Raw genomic sequence first — 21,378 nt, forward strand, 5'->3', positions numbered from 1 at the left:
ACCAGATTGACCATCCTCATCCCTCCCTAACCATTCATAGTACCTTCTGTCCTAACCTTGCTCACATTCACCCCATTAGGGCAAGTGCCTAGCACCCAGCCCCCAGCTGAAACCAGAAGCCAGGGGTATTAGCAGATATTCCACTATACATCCCACTCAGCAAAAGAATGTGGGGAGCTGGAGGACCCGAAAGACATTGACTCTCTCCAGGCCCTGCACAAAGCACTGAGTCTGCCCTAGGGATATCACAGGGCTATACTTTATAAAACACAAAGAATTTCAGGGTTGTAGAAGACAACATTATTGCCCCAGAGATGTAACTAGGTCTCATATGGGTGAGGTGGTGCACCCACATCCATCATTTCTGAGGCAGAGTTTTCTGGAAAACTAAGCACTGTTAGGTGGTACCGTGATAGAGCAGTGGGCTGGAAATCCAGAAAACTAATCTCCATGAATTCAAGTCCAGCCTCACACACTTACTACCTGTGTGACTCTGGGCAAGTCATTTAACCCTGTTTGCCTCAGTTTCTTCATCTATAAATTAAGCTGGAGAAGGAAATGGCAAACCATTCCAATATCTTTGCCAAGAAAACTCTAAATGGGGCCACAGAGAGTTGGACATGACTAAACAACAAAACCACTCTTAAAAGATGACATTAGATAGCAAATCTCTGACATGAAAGTTTACCCTTTGGGGAAAAATCCAGACTCTTGATTCTGGTGTAGGCCCAGCCCTTGCCTCAAAGTTAATCTGTTGCTAAAGTGACCTTCTGAAGATGTTTTCAACTACATAGTTATCCACCCAGCCTTAGTTCCTGCATACAGCCTTCTTCAGCCCACCTGACTTGTCTCCTCCATTAAAGTCCCTATTTTTCCCACCTGTGTCCTATCCAGCCATCTGGTGCTTATTTACCAAGGCATTGGTTCACATTTCAAAACTGATCTGACCAAATACTTTCCCAGTTATCCCTCCCTCAACCCTGATGTAGCAGACTTATTTAACCATTAACCTTTTTCCTGTATGGATAATACTTGCTGCCCTGGCCTTGGCTATTACTGAACTAGGTGGAGAGAATACTGTCATTAAAAGAAAAAAGACCCTTCCTAAGCTGAGCAGGAAAGGGAAGTTTTACTTGGTTTTTGTCTGTCCTGGGGGACAACTACGAGGAGTATGCTTCTCAGCATGGGCCATCAACTTGGCTTTTTTCAATAGATCAAATTCTAGCTTTGCCTTCTGAATTTTCCTCATCTCTTAGACATTGTTCTCTTCCATAATAAAATGGTTTAAGTTCATTTTCTTCAGCTTCATGAATAGAAAAAAGGCTTGTGTTTACTTTGTATCCATTTCTACCAAATATTACCTAGTAATAACAGAAACATATTGTGTAGCAAATGCAGATGATAAAATATGTGCAGACACCTCATGTTGAGTTTACTTATAATTAATCCTCTGCATTGCCTGATAGTATCTATTTACCATCTTCCTATTTATTTTCTAATAAGTCTGAACATCTCATGGCTAGGTGTGTAGACCTGTATTTAATTAAAGGGGAATTTTGATTTAAAAAAAAAAAAGACAGAAGACCCTGGTAGCACTGCTTGTAATTTTAGAAGCACCATACTACATATATTTTTAATTGTTTTTCCTTTATAAATTTGTTGCATTGTTGTCCTACCAATCTGGTCTCAGGAAGCCCTCAAACATAGACAGTTCCTTATAGCTGAAAGAACTGAATGAGTTGTGTCATATAGGGATGGCAGTTATAAACTAAATGAGGAAACCTGGGTTCTGTAGGTCCTGAAGATCCATGCACACACCCCCCCCCCCCAAATGCCACTTTAGTGGTGGCAGAGAGGATACAAGAAATAGCAGTGTGCTATCCAACCAGGAGGAATTTGCAGGAATAGATGCCTTCTTCCCTGAATGTGTGTGTGATTCCAGGAACCCACTCATACAATAAAAGACAAAATAGTTTCAATCTCTTCAGCTCCAGCGTGGCCTCAGAAGATTATTATTTAGGAGACTTTTTAAACAAACATTTGCTTCCCCTCAAGGGGAGAGAACTTGTTTCACACTTGTTTTCATTGTTTAAAGAAAGAAAAAGAAAAATAGTTTGGGGGAATGCAGACAACTCAACTCCATGTGAGAAAGATGCCAATGAATTGGGGGATGGGGGATTTGCATGTGTTTTTCAGAACATTCAGAAAAGGTTCTGCTTCCTGACTTGTGACGCAGCCAGTTACCTTGGGGACAACCTTCGGGGAATTGGCTCCAAATTTGTTAGTTCTTCCCAAATGCTGACCTCCTGCTCTGAATGCCCAACACTTTTTGTGGATGCTGAGACAGTGAGTATCCTCCATCCTGGATTAACAGGGAATGGAATGCCCAGTTTAAACAGTCAGGCAGTCAATCAACAAACTTTCATTAAGTGCTTACTACGTGCAATGCACTCAGCTACATCCTAGAGTTAAAGGCTCTGTGGCTTGGCAGCAACCAGGTGGTACACTGGGCCTGGAGTCAGAAAGACCTGAATTTAAATCCAACCTCAGGTCTTCCTGATACTGATTAGCTGTGTGGTCCTAGGCATGTCACTTAACCCTCTTTACCTCAGTTTCCTCCTCTGTAAAATGAGCTGGAGAAAGAAATAACAAACCACTCCAAGAGAAAATCACAAATGAGAGCACAAAGAGACAGACATAACTGAAACAACTGAACAGTGGCAACAACTAATAACAGGATAGCATTGAAAACTACTGGAGAAGATATGGAAAGAAAACAGGATTAAAGCCAGGAGGCCCTGGGTTTGAATCCTGACCCTGACATTTATTAATCTAAGATCCTAGACTCTCTGAGCCTCAGTTTCCCTGTCTGTAAGGTGAAACTAAACATACTTATACTACCTACCACCTCACCCCACTCTTTAAATGCTGTAAACCTTAAATGTAACTTATAAATATGTACATTAGTGTGTGCATGTGTACATATACACACATATATGTTGTTCAGTCATGTAAGAAGCCAGATTTGAACTCATAAAGATAAGTCTTCCTGACTCTAGGCCTGAAATCTATCCACTATAACACCTAGCTGCCCACACACATAAATACATATATACACAATCAAATATGTACACATGTACCCTGGTTATATATATATACAGTATATGTATATTCCTATATTAGCAATATTTCTGAATAGTTTCTTCTCAATTTGAGCAGTCATGCCTTTATATAACTAATTTTATTGTTGTAAAATTTCTTCCTGTGTCTTTAGCTCCTATCCTGTGGACTTCTTGATAAGCTGAAGTTCAGCGTTCTAGAACTGCAAGAATATCTGGATACCTACAACAACAGAAAAGAAGCCACTCTCTCAGTAAGCCATGTTTCTTTGCTCTTAGATTAGTTAATGCTAAGTGTGGCCAATAAGCAGCAAAAAGAATATTTGGATTGGGGGAGGTTCCCAGTATCTGGATTCAAAGCCCAGCTCCATTGCTTTTTACCAGAAGGACCTTGGACCTACTTGGGCTTCTTCTCTAGGCCTACTGAAGAAGATGACTTCAAAGACCCTTGCAACTCTCCTTCTTTAAGTGTGAGTTGTGAGGCATCATCAGAATCTTAAGGCCTCTCCCTATCTCCTTGTGGGGTAGAGATGATAATGACTCCTTCCCTTTATAGAGATTAGAACGTGAATTTAAGATCAGGAGCAAAATGATGCTGGGTTCATTTATGTTAGTGACATTTTTAGGAAAAAAACATATCAGGTAGTGTTCTTGACTCTGTAATGACTCTATCAAGAAGCCAGGAAAAAAGTGGGAATCTCTTTTGAGTTTTAAAATCCTTTTTAAGTTCTTCCAGGAATTCTTTTTGGGCCTAAGACCAATTCACATTTTCCTTTGAGGCTTCGAATGTAGCTGTTTTGACTTTATTGTCTTCTGAGTTTGCTTTTTTTAATCTTCTCTGTTACCATAGTAACTTCCTATGGTCAGGTTCTTTTTGTTGTTGTTTTCTCATTTTTCCAGCCTGTATCTTGACTTCTAACTTTATGTTAAAGTTGGGCTCTGCTCTCAAGCTTCATTCAGGTTTTTCTATACTGCTATTTTCAGAGCTAGTTCTGGGGTTCTGTACATTTCCAGTTCTTCTTAGGTGTTATGCTCTAGGGAAAGATGTAGTCATTGCTCTCATGGCCTGTGCTTCAGGCTATGAGCAACCACAAGCACTCTTTTCCACCCTGTTTTCCACCCTGCTTCCCTGAGGCCACATGTTCTAGTGTTCTAGTGCTCCTCCTTGCCACTGTGACCTGGAAGTGCATAAGGGCAATGCAGCAGAGTTCTGCACCTAGTAGAAGCAAAGGGTCCCCTGTAATCTCCTTCTGACCAGTTGTCTGGCTTCCTTACTATCTGTGGGGTGAGAGCTCCAGAAGCTGCAGCTTTGGATTCAGTAACACCCCACCACCTCACCACCCTAAGGCCTACTGCTGGCTTGCCAGGTGCTGCTGGACTGTGCTCCTCTCTCACCCTAATGAGGCAGACCTTTCCTGACAACCTTCTAAATTGTTGTGGGCTAGAAAATTGTTTTACCCTGTCCTGTTATTGGTTATGTTGCTCCAGAATTTATTTTGAGGCATTATTTTTAAATTGTTTGGAAAGGAATTTGGGAGAGCTCAGGTGAGTCCCTGCCTTTTCTCTGCCAGCTTGGCTCTGCCTCTAGGCATCTCTTTTGAGATGTCATCCCCTCAATTGATGAAGATCTTTTTGCAGGGATTTGAAGTCATGTGTTTGTAACTTTCAGGCACTATTAAATTCTTCCTCGTATTTCTTCTCTTACTGAGTTTATTGAAATGGTACATAGTTCTATTTCTGAAAAATTGTGTTTAAGTGAGATTTTTGTGTAAATTGTCATATTTTTAAACACAGTAGGGTTTCTCACTGTTTAAAGGGTCCCTGTAATGGATCCTTTTGTAAAGCAAAGAAATTGTTTTCTAATTTATTTGTTTTATAAGACCCAATCTTCATACACTGTGATGCCTCCATTTTATCAAGCATCATAAAGAAGAAACCATTCCATTACTTAATAATGGAATATAACACAGCTAAGTGACTGAGTGGATAGAGCACTGGGCCTGTAGTCGGTTATGGCATTAGTTCAAATCTGGCCTCAGATACTTAGGTGATGTTTACCAAGGTTAGAGAGATATAGTTTCAAATCATTTTATTAATAAGCCCAGCAGATTATTAATAAAAGGTTGGTCATTTGGCCATCTCTCTTAGACCAAAGATAGTCATGACAGTTTCTGTACCCTTTGAAATAGTAGGTGGTCCATGGAGCTGACACATAAAAATTATCTCTACTCAGACCCCCAGCAGTACCAGACCACTCCCATCCTTGGGCTATCTAGACAAAAGTTTCTGTCTCTATCCAAACTTGAGAAGAATACAATGGGCCTCCCCATTCTAGATTAATTTCTTTGCAAGTTTGGGTGGGATATGACCACGATAAGGAGCATCAGTGCAATCTAATTATCAGTAATGTCCTTCCACAAAAGGGAGCTTTTTAGAGAAAAGGGAGGGCCTCTGAATCTCCCCAAGATATTGATTACTAATGATCATTTCTCACACTTACTGGATGTATGACCTTGGGCAAGTCACTTAACCTGTCTATCTCAGTTTCCTTATGGGTAAAATGGGGCTAATTATAGCACCTGCATCCCAAGATGGTTGTGAGGATAAAGTGAGATCATTGTAAAGTGTTTAGCACAGTGCCTGGCACACAGTAGGTGCTATGTAAATATTAGCTGTTATCATTAGGACAGGTAGGTGGCCAGCCTCAGACAGCCTAGCTGTGGCTAGTCACTTAACCCTGTTTGTCTCAGTTTCTTCATCTGTAAAATAAGCTGGAGAAGGAAATTGGCAAATCACTCTGTTATCTTTGCTAAGAAAATCCCAAAATGGGGTCATGAATAGTCAAACATGCCTGAAACAACTCAACAAATTATTATTATTGTTTTTGTGGTTATATGTCCATCACAGGAGCTGATGACTTTGTCTGCAGCCTTCTGGGCTTGCTGTCCTAGATGGCGCCTGTCTTTGGCAGACCTAACTTCAGCAGATTTTTGCCTTTGTTTTTAAGCAACTGATTCTGAGAGGACTTGAAAGGACAGACCACAGTTTTCTTACCCAGATCAAGTCCTTAGTCACAGTGCATCTAACTTTGTTAACTAGTTCTTAAGCAGCTAATTATTAAGTAACCAAGCAGAGAGCTTTAAGGACAAATAATGACAGCTGGTTTGTATTTGTTCTTCAAATTAAGCTAGTCTCACCCCAAATGGAAGATGAGCATCTCTTTAAAAACTTAACCAAACTACAAAATGTGGCTCTCCTGGCCCACCCTTTCCTCTGTCTTCCTGCCTGTTTGATCCAATCAGAACTTTTGAGTCAGAACTAGATCTAATCCCGAAAACTCCTAATGATATCCTGTAAGGCGAGCTGAACGGAGCTCAGCTTGGCATCTGATAAAGACATCATGTTCTGAGCTGAAAAAGACCTTAGAGATCCCCTTACCTGACATGTCATTTTATAGATGAGGAAGTGGAATCCCAGAGAGGTTAACTTAACATGAGCCAGGGCACACGGCATCACATCCCAACTTCCTGACTTCCTCACCCAGTGTTCTCTCCAGTATATCGTGTTGTCTGATCCTCTCTCTGCTTTGATTTTTTTCTCCTGTCTCAGTTTCTTTCCCTTACCATTTTCTCATGTACTGATGCCCCTTCATGCTGACGTCTAAGGCCATCATAAGCTTTTCTTTTTAAACTTTAGCTTAGCAAAGTGACTAGTCACATTAGGGGTTTCCAGTTTGTCTCTACCGCTCCTAGCAATTTTTGTTATTGTCAGAGGCTCACAGTGTATTAACAGCCGAAAGAAATTACCTCTTTTCTCTTAAAAAAAGAACACTTTGAGATTCACCTTTCTTCCAAATGCTTGAGATAGCAGAAGTCAGATCATTAAAATAGTACCGTTCTGGAGATTACTATATTGTACAGACAAGCAGAATGTGCCTGTCCACTCAGAACATAATTTATGACATTCAAACGTATCATGAATCAAATCATGTTCTCTTAAAACACAGCTACTTAATTAAAAGCTTAATCTAACATAGCTTATAACAGGGTTAGTCCTCCTGTTCTGGAACACCAATGTTCTAAAAGTTTATTTGTTTCTTTATGTGTTTTGCTATAAAAAGTATTTGAGAGATAAATTTAGAACTTAAATATTCTAGGTATATACCTACATTAGGCAGGGGCTTATGAAATATATTTACAGGACTTGAGATTTGAACAGCGCTAAAACCAAGAGTTAAAATGATCATTGAACCCATACAGAGAGAGATAATATGGTTTCAGCCCAGTTTAAAAGAAGAGAGTTTTCTAAAAATTCACCAATGCAAAAGCTTATTATGCCATGTACTAGAGACAGAACAGATTTTATCTTAGGCTGAAAAGAATTGACATTAAAACATTATCAAGTCATCACTAAACCTATCTGTGTCCTTTTCTTTCTGATGCCTGTCTTTTTTCTGAAAACAGTGGCTTGCAAATTGCAAGGCAACATTTGCCGGAGGTTCAAGAGATGGGGTAATTACTTGTCAGCCAGGAGACTCAGAAGAAAAGGTAATAAAGGATTTAGTATTTTTCTTTTCTGTGCTTTGATATGGTGTGCTGGTTTTTGTCCCTCTGCCCCCCATCCCCATAAAAAGTCTGTGCACTGAGTTCATAAGGTAAAGTTGGCTTTCGTGTGTGAAATGTAAAATGCAGAACTCATTTTGTAAAGTAGCTAGTGAAATTTGAGTGTAGGAATAAGGGAAAAGGGGGGAGACATGCCATGTATTTGTGTAAAAGGCAGATGGTCTCAGTATTATTAGTCATAGGAATCCACACCTTATTGGAAAGAGCATGTCAGTGTGTTATTGTGTGTTTATTTGCTCTTTTTAAGAAACAAAACCATATAAGTATGCATCCCTGATTTTTTGCTTACTACTTAACTATACTAATCATCTTCTAACAAATCTTTATTACTACAGCGTATAAAGAATTTGATTAACACTCACTTTGCTGAATCCTTAGAGTTGTTAGAGTTTAAGATCTGGAAGAAATGGAACCTTAGAGATCATCTAACCTGCCTGCCCCCTCCCCTTTTACAGATGAGGAAACTGAGGCCCAGAGAGATCAAGCGACCTGCTCATGGTCACACAGCTAGTGAGTAGCAAAGCCAAGAATAGAAGCCAGGTCTCCTGACTCCCACTCCAGTGCTCTTCTACTGTACAACACCCTAATTAGTTCTTACAGAAGATCTAAGGTCACTATGAGACTTTCAGCAAAGATTGCCAATCACAACACGTTATGTCAGTATTAATTTTAATGCTACAGCCACAGAATGTAGCTGAGCAGGCCATCTTGTAAACGTGTGTCATTGTCACTACATGAGAATATGGGTACAATTGTTCCCAATTCACCACTGCCACCAGAAGAGGCAGCTAAAGCATGTGCCCACCTGAGAATGGGCCAGAAGCATCATATGCTTGTGCAAAAGTGGCACATGATGAGGGTAAAAAGAACTCAGCTGTGAATTACAGAATGTTTCAATTCAAGTCCCGCTTGGTAATAATGACTGGAAACAATCCCTGCTGAAAGGACTGTTGCTATGGGTGTGTTTATTTTAAACTCTTAGGATAAAGAAATGGAAGGAATTTTAGAGATGCTCAGCCCCTTCCTTTTACAATTAAGAGAAGGTCCAGAGAAATTGTCAGTTGTCATGCCCAAATCCCCAGGCTACATATCCAATGTACTTCCCACAATACTACATTCCCTTTTCTTCCTTGTCTGTTTCAAGATGGTGGCAACCTACACCTCAGCTGAGGGAGGTACCATCTTTTACAACCTTAGGCTTGAGCCCCTTATTATAGTCTTAGTAGAAAAGTTTTAAAAAAAAAAAATGAGCAAGCAGAGAAGGAGACCAAACATAGCAAAAGTTTCCTCTTAAGAAAACTTGAGACATATTGAGAGGGTGACAGAGAGAAATCTTTACTTTCCATATGGCTACCTGAGAGAGAGAGCAAGTTTTTGTTTCTAGAATTACCATTATGGGACCTTCTTAAACATTACAGTTGGCTTTCTTAAAAATAAATCATAAAGGTAGCAAACTATGTGGTGGAAAGAACACCAGATTTGGAGACAGTGTCCCGGGGTTCTACTCCTGACTTTGCTGCTTACTACCTGTGTGATCTTGGGCAAGTTACTTAAACTCTCTTGGCCTCAGTTTCCTCATCTATAAAATGGAGGCCAGTTCTAAATCTGTGATTCTATGAGCCTGTGACCAGATATGAATAGCTGCACTCCATGGCCCAAAACCAAAGCTTTAAGTTTGTATAGCCTGACTTCGTTGGTGGGGGGCTGTAAGGGTGAGGGGTATTCCTCATACAAATCTCTTTTTGCTTCTTCTCCTTCCCCCAAGCTTTCTCCTTGAAGAATCTGGTTCAATTCTGGTTCTCTCTTGAAAAAGGAAAATAGCCCTCGGCTCTCATGCAGTAATTCAGGCTAACAGAAACAAGAGATACAGGGTGTCCCAAAAGTCTTAGTGCCATTTTCAGCCATTAGAGGCTTTCACACAAACAAAACTGCAAAGGATTCATATCTTCCATTAGGATGTAAACTTCTCTCACAGGTATTGTTTCATTCCTTGTATTTGTGTCCCTACTGCCTAACATAATTCTTAGCACATAGTAGGTGCTTTATAAATACTTGTTGATTGATTGATTGATTGATTGATTGATTTGTGCCCATAAATCATCCTTTGCTCACCAATTGGCCACACTTCTGAAGCATATACTTGTCTGGTCCTCCAGGCTTATAATACTACCCTGGGTCAACCTACAAGGATAGTCACACCTCAAGGGATAAGGGGTTTGCTCAGGGTGGAAAAAACCCTGCCTTCCCCAATTTCTATAGTCCACCTAATTCACTGGCTGTTCCTTCACTGCCCCTTCATGTTCTTTGGCTTTAGCTCCTGCTTGCTCCCTTTGATCTAAAAGGCTTGATGTAGGAATTCTTCTACTGGTCCAGGAATTCCTCCTTGGAGGATCAAGTTCCCTGGAGGGGTCTTAGGACTGCCCAGCCTTTCCCTCCAGGGGACCAAGTCCATGAGGGCCCTACCACTTTCAGTCTAACTTCACCTGGTCAGCTCTGGTCCTCTCTCCAGCTCTCCTTTGAAAGCTATGCCCAAACCCAAGCACCTAGCGCAGTCTAAGAACAAGAAGTGATTCATCAATTATTTATCCTTAATGTTCTGGGACAAGAAGTTCCCCAAGTCAAGTTAACACTTTATTACAGTTAACCATGTCAAGTGAATTTCGCACTTTATTAAGGAGCCTGGTCAATGCTGAACGATGTCGTCCTCAGTGGAGGCTGAGGACCAAAGATTCTGTCCAGGAATGCCCACTGCTTACAAATTAGCTTTTTTTGGTTTCTGAGAATAGATGTTCAGAATGTCTGCCTGCATGATAGAGAAAGGAGGCAAACAGAAACGAGGCATGAAAACTTTTTTTAAAAAAGAAATTGCACATTGGAACAGTAGAAAGGGTTTTGTCAGCAGTGAATACCATTGTCCCCCACCTCTGTGAAACCATAGGATTAAATAATTGTTTCATTGCGTGAAGTAAAGGGGAAATAAGAGAATTGATACTTTTAGGGCAAATACCCTTGTATTTGTCTTCCCTCTTTAAAACTGACTGGCTCCTGTGCTCCAAAATGCACCCTAGCACGGCTGCTAATCCCACTGTCCCTTCCAGGGGCAGCCAGAGCTGATCACAGTAACAAGAGCAGCATTTTTATAGTACTTAGGATCTGCAAAACCCTTGAGATAGATAGATAGATAGATAGATAGATAGATAGATAGATAGATAGATAGATAGATAGATAGATAGATAGATTAGATTGGATGGATGGATGGATGGATGGATGATAGATGGATAGATGGATGGATGGATGGATGATAGGTAGATAGACAGATAGATTAGATATATATATGAAGGGGTTTTAATATATATGTGTATACATGTACATATACATGTATGTATATGTATATATATATATAAAATCTCATTTGTTCCTCCCTGGGAGGGAAGTGCTATTATTATCCCCACTTACAGAGAAGGAAATTGAGGCTAAAAGAGAATAAATGACTTGCCTAGGCTCACACACCAGTCAGATTTTTTCTATCCAAGTCCAATACCACCTAGGTGCCTAAACGTAGACAACACAAGGTGCAACATTCTGGGCAGGGTACAACAGAGACTTTTTACAATACTACTTTTTTATAAATGCATATCTTTATGCCTGAAATTTCCATTCTTCATAACAGGTTGGTATTTAGTTTGTGGTACATTTTGTGGCTACATTGGAGTGAAAGTTCAAGGCCTCTGTTAGACAAGGGAATACAGGGCAAGTCCTATTTTTTTTAATGCAGAGGATGCAGTTTTCAGTGTGCTCAAAAACTTTGTTCTAGTTCTCTTTCCTAGCACCACTCTGGTCTCATGACAGGCATGAAGTGAAAGAAGAAAGGACAGTGAGCAAAGAGGATGAATAAAAAATACCATTGCTGTATCCTCTTTGTCTACTAAAAGGGGGTGGGTGGATTTAAACTGTTTTTAAGAAATAGCAGAATAGCTTCTGTCCAAATTTGGTTTTGCTGTATTGAAAGCAAGAAAAAACACACTGAATCATAGGAAAATGTGCTCATGTATCAAGGAGTGAGTTAAGAAAGCAGTTCTCTGATTATACATTGGGACTAGGACAGATCTGACCCAATTTCCCTTTTCTATTTGCCTCAAAGTTCAGTGCAGTGATCATGAATTATCTAAACGATGATCCCAAGGTACTTCAAGATCTTCACACATCAAAGAGGATTGATTAGAATTTACTTACTAAGTCAGGAAAATGGGTTGATACATTTTAGAAACACTCTTTAACAAGGACCAAAACAGAAAGAGTTTTCTAGTTAACACCAAGTTAATCAGAAAATTCATAGAGCCAAACAAAGTACTGTGCTCGACAAACATTTAGGTTGAGGTTCTGCTATTCATGTCTCGCATATTTTAAGAAGAAACATAAAACATGTCTATAATTTTTTGTCCACTTTGCTCATTCATTTGCTTCTTTATGCTGGTCCTTCTCTCTTTCTCTTTGTCCTTATGCCTTTTCTCTTATTCTTCCTTATTCTTTTCTTTTTGCTCCTCTGATTTTCTCCTTTCTTCCGCTCAGTCCAGCCTTCTTTCTCCCTGCTCCATCTTCTTCCTCTTTCTCTTCTCCGTGTATTTTGACAGAACTTGACAGTTGAGAGGGCACCAGGATGTTTATTCATGCATTCAGTACTGTCAGGTGCTGGCTTTTGTATACAGAAGAAATAGAAAGTATGATGGCTGGCCTCAGGGAACTTAAAAACCCAGGTTTGCTGACCAAACATTCTTCAAAAATAAGAAAACAATTGAGCATCAGATGGCTCTACAAGCATTTGGGAGAAATCTCTCTGAGTTCATGTGGTGGGTAAATGGTGTCAAATATGTATTTGCCACCAAACAGGAATGATGGAGATTAAAAACTTTGGTTTTATTATTATGCTTAAGCATAGGTTTAGAGAAAAGCTGAACAAGTGTGAGGATTCTGCCAAGGCTTCGTACAGGAAAAATTAAAAAGCAGAGTGATGGAGAAATAGCAACCTTATTTCAACTCATAGTGAAGTTGGTCTCAGCAATCGGAAAATGGCCAAAATGTTTCCTGAGTGTCCTTGCCAGCAGCAGGTTGCCCCCAGCATGAAAAAAAGTAATCGAAGGAACTGTTTTGGATTCTTTGGGAGGCATAGACTATATTTAACAGACTGAGGCTAGTCTAGAGACCTAAGTTTAGTCAGTCTAAAATTGCTCTAACTCTTGACAGTTTAGGCAAAGGAAAGTAGTTTGTCTAAATCACTCAAATAACAGCTTCAGCTGGCCACTTTACTTTGCTAATAGAAACCTGGAAATAGAGTCATGCCTGGCACAAAATCCATGTAACATACAAGTCTTGGGAGAGTAGCCATTAACTGTTTTACTAGTATGAGTATAGAAAAAAAAAGTTTAAGAGATGTAGGAGGCTCACTCTTGCTAACCTGAACTATCCAAACTCTCTGGCCTCAAACCCAAAAGTAGTTCTCAAGAAAAAGTTAAGACCCAATACACAGTTTGCTTTTGCATGGATCCCTTCAGTTCGGGCTGTTTTCAGAAGCCTAGCTTTCTATTTCTTCTTGAATAACTCTTCCTCCCCACATATTTGCAAGAAATTAGAACTTTTGAGGGATGTAAAGGGCCCTACATCTTAGGGATAGATAATAGGAGCAAAAGTTAAATTTATAGACTCTATACTTGGGATGTTAATTTCCATTAAAAAAGATCAAAATATGCCAATAACAAATACTGAAGTGTTTCAGAGATTTGTGTGTGTTTTGTGGCATGAGGGTTAGTACAAACCTTTGTAATCCAGTAACTAGGCCAAGAGGCTCGTTTCTTCTTCCCAATGACATTCATTCAACACAGTGGAGCACGTAGTAGAAATAAAAACAATAAGCAACTTTAAAAAAGACACATGGATAGTAGAGGAAACACTTATTAAGCACTTACTCTGTGCCAGACACTGTACTTAGTGCTGGGAATAAAATATAAGCAGAATATCAGATTGCATGCCATCTTGAGGAGGTGGGAGGAGGAGAGGGGAGAAAATTCAAAACTTATGGAAGTGAATATTGAAAATTAAAAATAAATAAATTAACTTAAAAAAATACAAGCAGAAAGAAAGATAGCCACTCACATAAAACGGTTCTGAAAAACCAGAAGAGGTGGGAGAGGTACCCTGGCAAGGGCAAAGTGTGGAATGATTCTGAGGAGTCATGAGCTGAATGTGGAGAAAGCATGGCTGGCATGGGTGCTTCCTCAGTCAAAGATTAGGGGACAAACTTACCACCACCACAGGAGGAGATTTGTAGTGGGGAAGGCACTGCCAGAATGAAGCTAGACACTACGATAGCGCTTCAGAAGGAAAACATATGAATTTCTCTCCATAGTACCCAACCATATGCCAACCGAAATCTATCTTTCCCAATAGCTTTTATTTCTCTCCATTTAAAGCAGACATAAGTAAGAATGCTTGAGGAAGAGTCTCTAGAAGAAAGAAACTGATAGTTTTTCCCCCAGATAGTGAATGTTTCTTTTCCCCATTCTGCTTTGTTCTCTTGAATAAGAAATATCAGACATGTATCAAAATGTAAAAAGTCAGAGACACCAGAAAGCATTATCTCTGAAAAACCAAAGGCTGCCCCTCTCTGATGGATTACCTGCTTAGGATGGCTATCAATAGTAGGTTTTTTCCAAAGTTTAACTCAATATCCCAAGGACACTTGAACCTTCATCCTACAGAACTGGTCCTGAAAAAAAGAGAGAGACCTTTATTGAAGGAAGACAAATTATCCTTGAAGGAAAAAAAAAGGTGCTAAATGGATGATTTCTATTTCTTGATCATTTTGTCCTTGATTCTGCAGAGTGATACCTAAAAGTTTCTGTTCTTGATTTCATGTTCTTATAGTCACATCTCCTATAGATGCGCTTTCAGCCTGACCACTTACAAAGAGGAGAGGAAAATGCCTTTATGTGACTGGAACTCAATACTTATGGATAGGAGCTAAGCTTCTAGGGAGGTGTCATGGTGAATTAATTTATACAAAAGGCATATTCATATAGCCTGAACTACTATTTATAAGAGATTTATGTATATATAATGTTTATATAATTTATATATTCATGTAATTTTTTTCTGTAATAGCCTCAGCTGCTGTTTGGAGAAAGCTGAATATTTACAGTTATTTCAGCTGGTATTGGGGGGGAAAATGAAAGAATTGGTGTAGGACATTTGCCTTTGACTCTAGTTACTGACTAAGCAATATAACTAGACCACTGGCCCTAGGACAGCTAGAGGGGTTCGTTCCAACCTCATCTTTTGCTGAGCTGAAAGTGAGACATTCCATGGGAAAGAGAGCCAAAGCACTACACATCCCTGATCCTCAAAGAATCCAAGGGAAGCAGAGACTCCGCTTGACTCTTCCCAGGCTGACTCCTAGCCCTCAGGACCCTCCCATTCAATGACTTGGCCTGATATCTGCAATCTGAAACTCCAGCAGCATGTCCTACCATGACGGAAGCATTCCTGTGGTGAAAAGCTATCCATCATCACCCATTTGAGAGTCATAAAACTGTCATAGATGACTTCATAGGCGGGTGCATTAAGTCACAAGTTAATGGATAAAAAAGGAAAACAGCATTCTAAGCCTGAGTTTTTGCTGACTGCCCTTGTAAAGATCTAATCAAAGCAGCAAATAATGAGGGAGGCCCTCTAACACCCACACCCACACAGCCTACTTCCTAATACAGCTTCATGAGCAAATATTGCACAGACAGTCTATTTACACATCTTCTTGTCCCTGTATTAAGGAGAAAAACGTAATTTGTTAGTGAACGAGCCAGATTTGAAGTCAGCAATCTATGTTTGAATGATAGCTCAGAGACCATTACCACTTAAAGCAAGCAGTAGAAATATAGTGATCATGGTAAATGTCTTTAAATAGATATAAATTAGTCTTTAAATATGAATACAATATCAGTATCATCTCCCAGGACCTGAACATGGCCTTTACTGTTTCTTGGATGACTTAGGTAAGGACTTACAACTGAGAAGAACTGTGATTGGATGGTTAAATTTGCACAGTTTGAGAACCAACTTGGAGGACTAAGTTCCAAGATGGAAGTTTTAAGAAAGAAAGCTTGCCAATGGTGATATATAGGAAGGATTTCAGAGTGCCTCTTTTTCTTCTTCAAGCTGATGAGTACTTATTCTTGCCTGATTCTTAAAGGAGCCATGTAGGTAGCCTGAATCTGCCATAGTCATATTGTAAATGTTTGATAGCTAAGGTAAAAGTCTAAACTCTAGACTTAATAAAAGTCTATAAAATATGAAATATTAATAAAATCCTTAATAAAAGAATTTATTCTGTGAAGTTTGGATTCTGTCGAAGGGCCACTCTTGAGGACCTAGAGGGCCACATGTAACCTCAAGGCCATAGGTTCCCTACCCCTGGTCTAGAGTTTTCTCCTGTAGCAAGGATCCTACGGGATGCTGTCCGTCCTTTCAAAGACCTAGGTCTAGCCCCAACCTATTTTACTTAGTAAGAAATTGCTATAAAATTTTCCAATCCTGTGAGAAATCGGGTTCTTATTTAAGTGTCAAGACAGAATGTAACTAAAATAATGGCTTTTCCTAGGAGCCTAATGGTCTTTCACTAGGGTTGCTGAAGACCTTAGGACACTTCAGCAAACTGCTGTTTAGGTACAGTATTATTTTTGCCTCAGTAGTAAACAAAAAACATCTGTGTTTGGTTTTGAGTGCAGAAAATAAAATGTCTACTTTACCTTTGGGCCAGTTGTCATCTGTATTTTATCCCACAGAATTTAAAACAGTGATTCTCAGGGTTTAACATTTATTCATTCAATATCCATTAAGCACTGAGTATGTGAAATGTTAGTGAAGTAAGTGAAGATAAGTTATAAATAAGACAGTCACTGCCTTCAGAAGCGAATGCTGACAATAGATTTTTAAAATACTTATGACACGTTTATATCTTCATAGTCAGATTCGTTTATATGGTTATTTCCCTGTTTAAGTCCCCAAGACTAAATAGAAACATGATTAAGAACCTTTGATGTCATTGTTAATAAGCATTGAAACTAGGGGGTTCTGGGTTGCTTTGCTCCTGGCAGAACCCCATTCTGTTTGCCCATTGTCTGTGTGTCCCATCTCCAGGATTTGAGATCTTGGGGGAGTTGGTGGAGTTTTTGTTTTAATCATTTTTCCTGTCAGGAAAATATATCTTTTAATTATATGTCTTTGTGACTATTTTAGGAATCAGGGTATCCCAAGAACACAGAGCCAGAACTTAGGGAGGTTCTTGGGAGCACAGAAAACAATGAAATTTCCTCCATACTTTAAAGAGGAACTTTAAAACTTTGTAACATTGAAAATGTTTTATGGCTTGGGTCTCCCCAACCATAAAAGACCTAAAAGCGTAAAAGTAGCTTAGGAAATACTAAAGGATCAAGAGGTATGATATAGTACAGCAAGTGTCAAACTCAAACACAAATGGATACTTCTGGACTTTGTGCATATGTTCTTAGAAAACCACAAATTTGACATTTCTAGTGTAGTGCATAGAGAGCTGACTTGGAGTCAGGGCAAGCTGGGTTGTTGTATACTGGTTATCAGTCTGGTGAAATCATTTAACCTCTCAGGGCCCTAAACAATTATCTGAGACTAGATTGCTAGCCAGATAAGTCTGGTATGAAATGAAATCACAAGTCTGAGAGTGAGGGAGAGGAGGAAAAAATAGAGAGGGAAGAGGGGGGGAGAGTTAGGGAAAAAGGAAGAGAGAGAGAGAGGGAGAGAGATCATAGACCTAGACTTGGGAGGACCTCAAAGATCATCTAATACAACTGACTCCCCTTTCACATGTAAGAAAACTGAGGCCCACAAAGGTTAGCTGACTTTTCCAAAGTCCCCCAGATGATGAGTAGGAGCTAGAATCTGAATCAAGGTACTCTGATTCTAAAGCCCTTATTCATCCAAATGCATGAAGAAGCTCCATTCATTTGTTCCTCAGAAAGGTGCTTTTTACCATCCATTTTGGTCATTAGGGACTGAAAATAAAAAGTAGACTGTAGCTTAGGCCAAGTGAACTCGGTGGTAAAAGCTCATACATATGCAAGTCATTCCATTTCAGTCAGGTCCAATGCTTTGTGGCCCCATTTGGAGTTTTCTTGGCAAAGATACTGGAGTGGTTTTCCATTTCCTTCTCCAGCTCATTTTATAAATGAGGAAACTGAGGCAAACAGGGTTAAGTGATTTGGCCAGGGACACACAGCTAGTAAGTGTCTGAAGTCTGATTTGAACTCTGTCCATTGCACCACCCAACTTCCTTTTACATATGTAAGTTCCCACTGTAATGTTTGCCTAGATACAGTATGATATAGCAGATAAAGAGCTGGCCTGGGTACTACCTTTGACTTCCGTGACTAGTTCACACTAAGCAAGTCACTTAACCTCATACCCTTCAGTAATTCCCTAAGTTTCAGATCCTTTATTGTTTCCCAAACTCTTAACTTTCAGAGAAGGTGTTGACCTGCACTGGTAGAGGAAGTCTTCTGATGCAGGGGTTCCCTAATGAAATAACAAGTCTATTCCCTGTCCCTTTTAAGTTTTCAAAAGCACTCTGAATACGTGACCTCATTTGAGTCTCCCAACATTGCCATGAGGTAGGCACTGTATCCTCATCCCTGTTTTATAGACAAGGAAACTGAAGGTCAGAGATGATTTGTCCAGTCACCTAGCTGGAATGTGTTAGTCAGAGTGGTAATTGAATCCTAGATTTTCCTTACTCCAGGTTTCACTGTATCCACTGTGCCATACTGCCTTAAGGATGCTTGAGTTCTCCTACCTATGAAGGTCAAGGACACCCTGAGCTCTATTAGTCAGAAATTGGCCAGCCCCCAAGAAAGACATTATTTTGCACTAAAGAGAGCAGAAGAAAGAAATTGGCCAGCATTGCATTTCCTTAGCAGCATTTCCTTTGCCTTTATTGACTGGAAAAGATTTTATTTCAACGAACTTGATATCCTTTTTTGGCTTGCATTGATCCCTTCCTTTGGAACAGTTTTCCTGACTTGAGACCATGTAATTTACTCAATTTTGCTTCCTTCCGTGCTTCCAGAAAGTAAATTCCATAGTGGCAAACCATTAGTGACGGTAATTTGCTAAATTGTATATTAAATGCTTCAGTCCTATTTGAAGTTATCCTCCAGTTTTTCAAGGTAGAAAAGGAATACAAGTGAACTTTAATGATTGTTGGCTTCTGAATCTGCCCTGTCTCTTGCGCAGATTTCATTAGCAAAGGCTTGGTTATGAAAACTGCATGACCCTGCTAGTTTTAAAGCTTTATTTAAAACAATAAAGCTATTAAATATTCTCAGCTGTTTAATTTCTGTCATGGGTTTGAGGTATAAAATCTCAACCATTGGTAGAATTGTGGAATCTATTCACTATCAACAGCGTGAAAATATCCATGTACTGGTCCCTAGTGAGATAATTAATAGAATAAATGCCATTGTTCGGGGGATTTAAAATTAATGTTTAGTATGTCATTGTCTATGCATTTTTATCATAAGGGTTTTTGATTATTATTTACATAATCAGAAATTCACAGGGGGCTTGGTGCATTAGGTTGGGCCTTGGAGCCAAGAAGACCTGGGTTCTTGTGCCTCAGACACATCTTGGCTGTGAGCAAGTCCCTTAACCTCTCAGTGCTCTAGGCCAGAGGTGTCAGATATGTAGCCTAAACCAGATTAAAATGTAACTGGGAAATGTTTAACAAAATAAATTAAAATGTAAGCAACATAGATAATGATAATTTGTGGTTTTCTAAGTCAGTGTGGGGCTGGCAGAGATCTGTTTCTATTTGAGTTTGACACCACTGTCCTGCTAATTCTGTAAGATCTAAATTAAAGACTAATTGCTTAATTGCATCAGTGGAGGGAGTTTTCCACTCTGGAAGTTCCCCAAACTGATGATAAGGGCACTGAAGCACTAGTGGCCTAAGTGTTATTTATATGAATGTCAAATGGACAATATTATAAGCATGAAGATAGGACTTCTTGTCATCATGGGTCGGTGAACCTTAAGTTAAACTGATCTATAAACATTTTGATAATTCAGAATGAAGTATATACTGGTTTAAGACTAAGAATAGGCAAATCAGTTCAGAAAATAATTCCAAACCTCTTTATGTTCTCCGATCTTCCTTAAGCCAATACTGGGATTATGACTTAAGGAAATCAAAAATTTACTGTCCTTGAGCTATTGTCCTACCCTTCTCTCAAAGTTTTCATCTCCTATAATTAAAAGTGACTGGCTTAAAAATGTAACTTACTAATTCCTTTTGGCATAAAATAACCATCATGGAATTTTTTTTTTGTAAATTGTCCATTTTGTAAAGTTTGATCATAAAAGTACAACAAATGTTCACATGTGCAATGTTCCTCTTTGAGGAGGGGGAAGACCACCACTATCCTTTTGAAAGGAGCATTGGCACTCCTGTTCAACATTTGCCAAGTACAGAGGAATCAGTTTTGTAATGAAAATGATCTTTGGGGTATTAATGGCATTTGTATTTATATTATCAATAAATATTTGTTTAATTTCCAGAGTGCCTATGATTTCAAAAGGCCTGTTAAAGACACAGACTTGAGCCTCCAGCAGCTTGTTTTATGCTCTAGTCCTATAAATAGCTTTAAAAATTACTCAGTTATCTTTTGACAACTGAATTATATTCCTAGATGAGCACCTCAGAGTCAAGGAGCAGTCCTTCAGGCACTAGAAGCTTGACTTTTGGTTACCTGGCTGCCAAAATCTTAGCAAACTAAACTTGTAAAACCTACTAAATGCTGGTTCCGTTATTGTAGCCAATGGCACTCATCGTTGTGTGTAGAGCTTGTGTTTAACTGGAATGCGGTGCATGTTGTGGGAGTGCAACACTAGTGGCCATTGACAAAATTGAGGCAAGCCATGCTAATACTGCTGACAGTGATGGTCTTAGAGAGGGCTGTGCTTTCTGTTGCATGCAGTACACTGACCCTCTACTTTCTTTCCTTTCCTTTTTTTTCCTGTGCCATGCTTGCTGGGTAGCAAATGGAATCTCTTGCAGTAAGTCAAAAGTTCTTTCATACTCTTTGTCCATTAAGCTATGGACCCTTAAATGAACCCTGATTTTACTGTTACTGTTACTGTTATATCTCTTAGCCTGTTGTCCCATTTTTACTTCTGTTAATTTATTTCATAGATTATTAGAAACTTGCCATTTATCAGTAGCATTCTGAGTTGTTTTCCTTTAAAGAAGAAACCCTAATTTCTATGATTTCTGATATTGTCCATGAGTCATTTAGAATAGTAATTTATATTACACGTAAATATGTATATGTGTGTGTGTAAGTTTATTTGAAGCTTGTGTACATCACAAGTCCTAATTAGGGTGTTACATTGAATTAAATTGGAGAGCTCTCTCTACTGAATTCTAGAACTGCCGTTTGGCTTTCTTTTCATTTAATAGTCTTTTTTTTGAAACTATCAACAGAATAAGATTTTAAATAGGATTTAAAATTCTACTAAGTAGAATAAAATTTTAAAATTCTACTAAATAGAATTCATTC

General features: G+C 39.2%; 1 protein-coding gene across 9 annotated transcripts in view; it reads left to right on the forward strand.

Moving 5' to 3' along the window:
* Window positions 1-21,378, forward strand: part of FRY (FRY microtubule binding protein) — a 566,260-nt gene that overhangs the window by 538,488 nt on the left and 6,394 nt on the right. For 6 of the 9 annotated variants that reach the window (XM_072611868.1, XM_072611863.1, XM_072611862.1 and 3 more), the window contains 4 exons: window positions 2,197-2,346; window positions 3,275-3,373; window positions 7,583-7,666; window positions 20,858-20,875. In XM_072611868.1, coding sequence (XP_072467969.1) covers window positions 2,197-2,346; window positions 3,275-3,373; window positions 7,583-7,666; window positions 20,858-20,875 — 351 coding nt within the window. The other 3 variants (XM_072611864.1, XM_072611867.1, XM_072611870.1) reach the window with 2 other exon arrangements.

The sequence above is a fragment of the Notamacropus eugenii genome, chromosome 5, assembly GCF_028372415.1.
Source record: "Notamacropus eugenii isolate mMacEug1 chromosome 5, mMacEug1.pri_v2, whole genome shotgun sequence".
NCBI lineage: Eukaryota > Metazoa > Chordata > Mammalia > Diprotodontia > Macropodidae > Notamacropus > Notamacropus eugenii.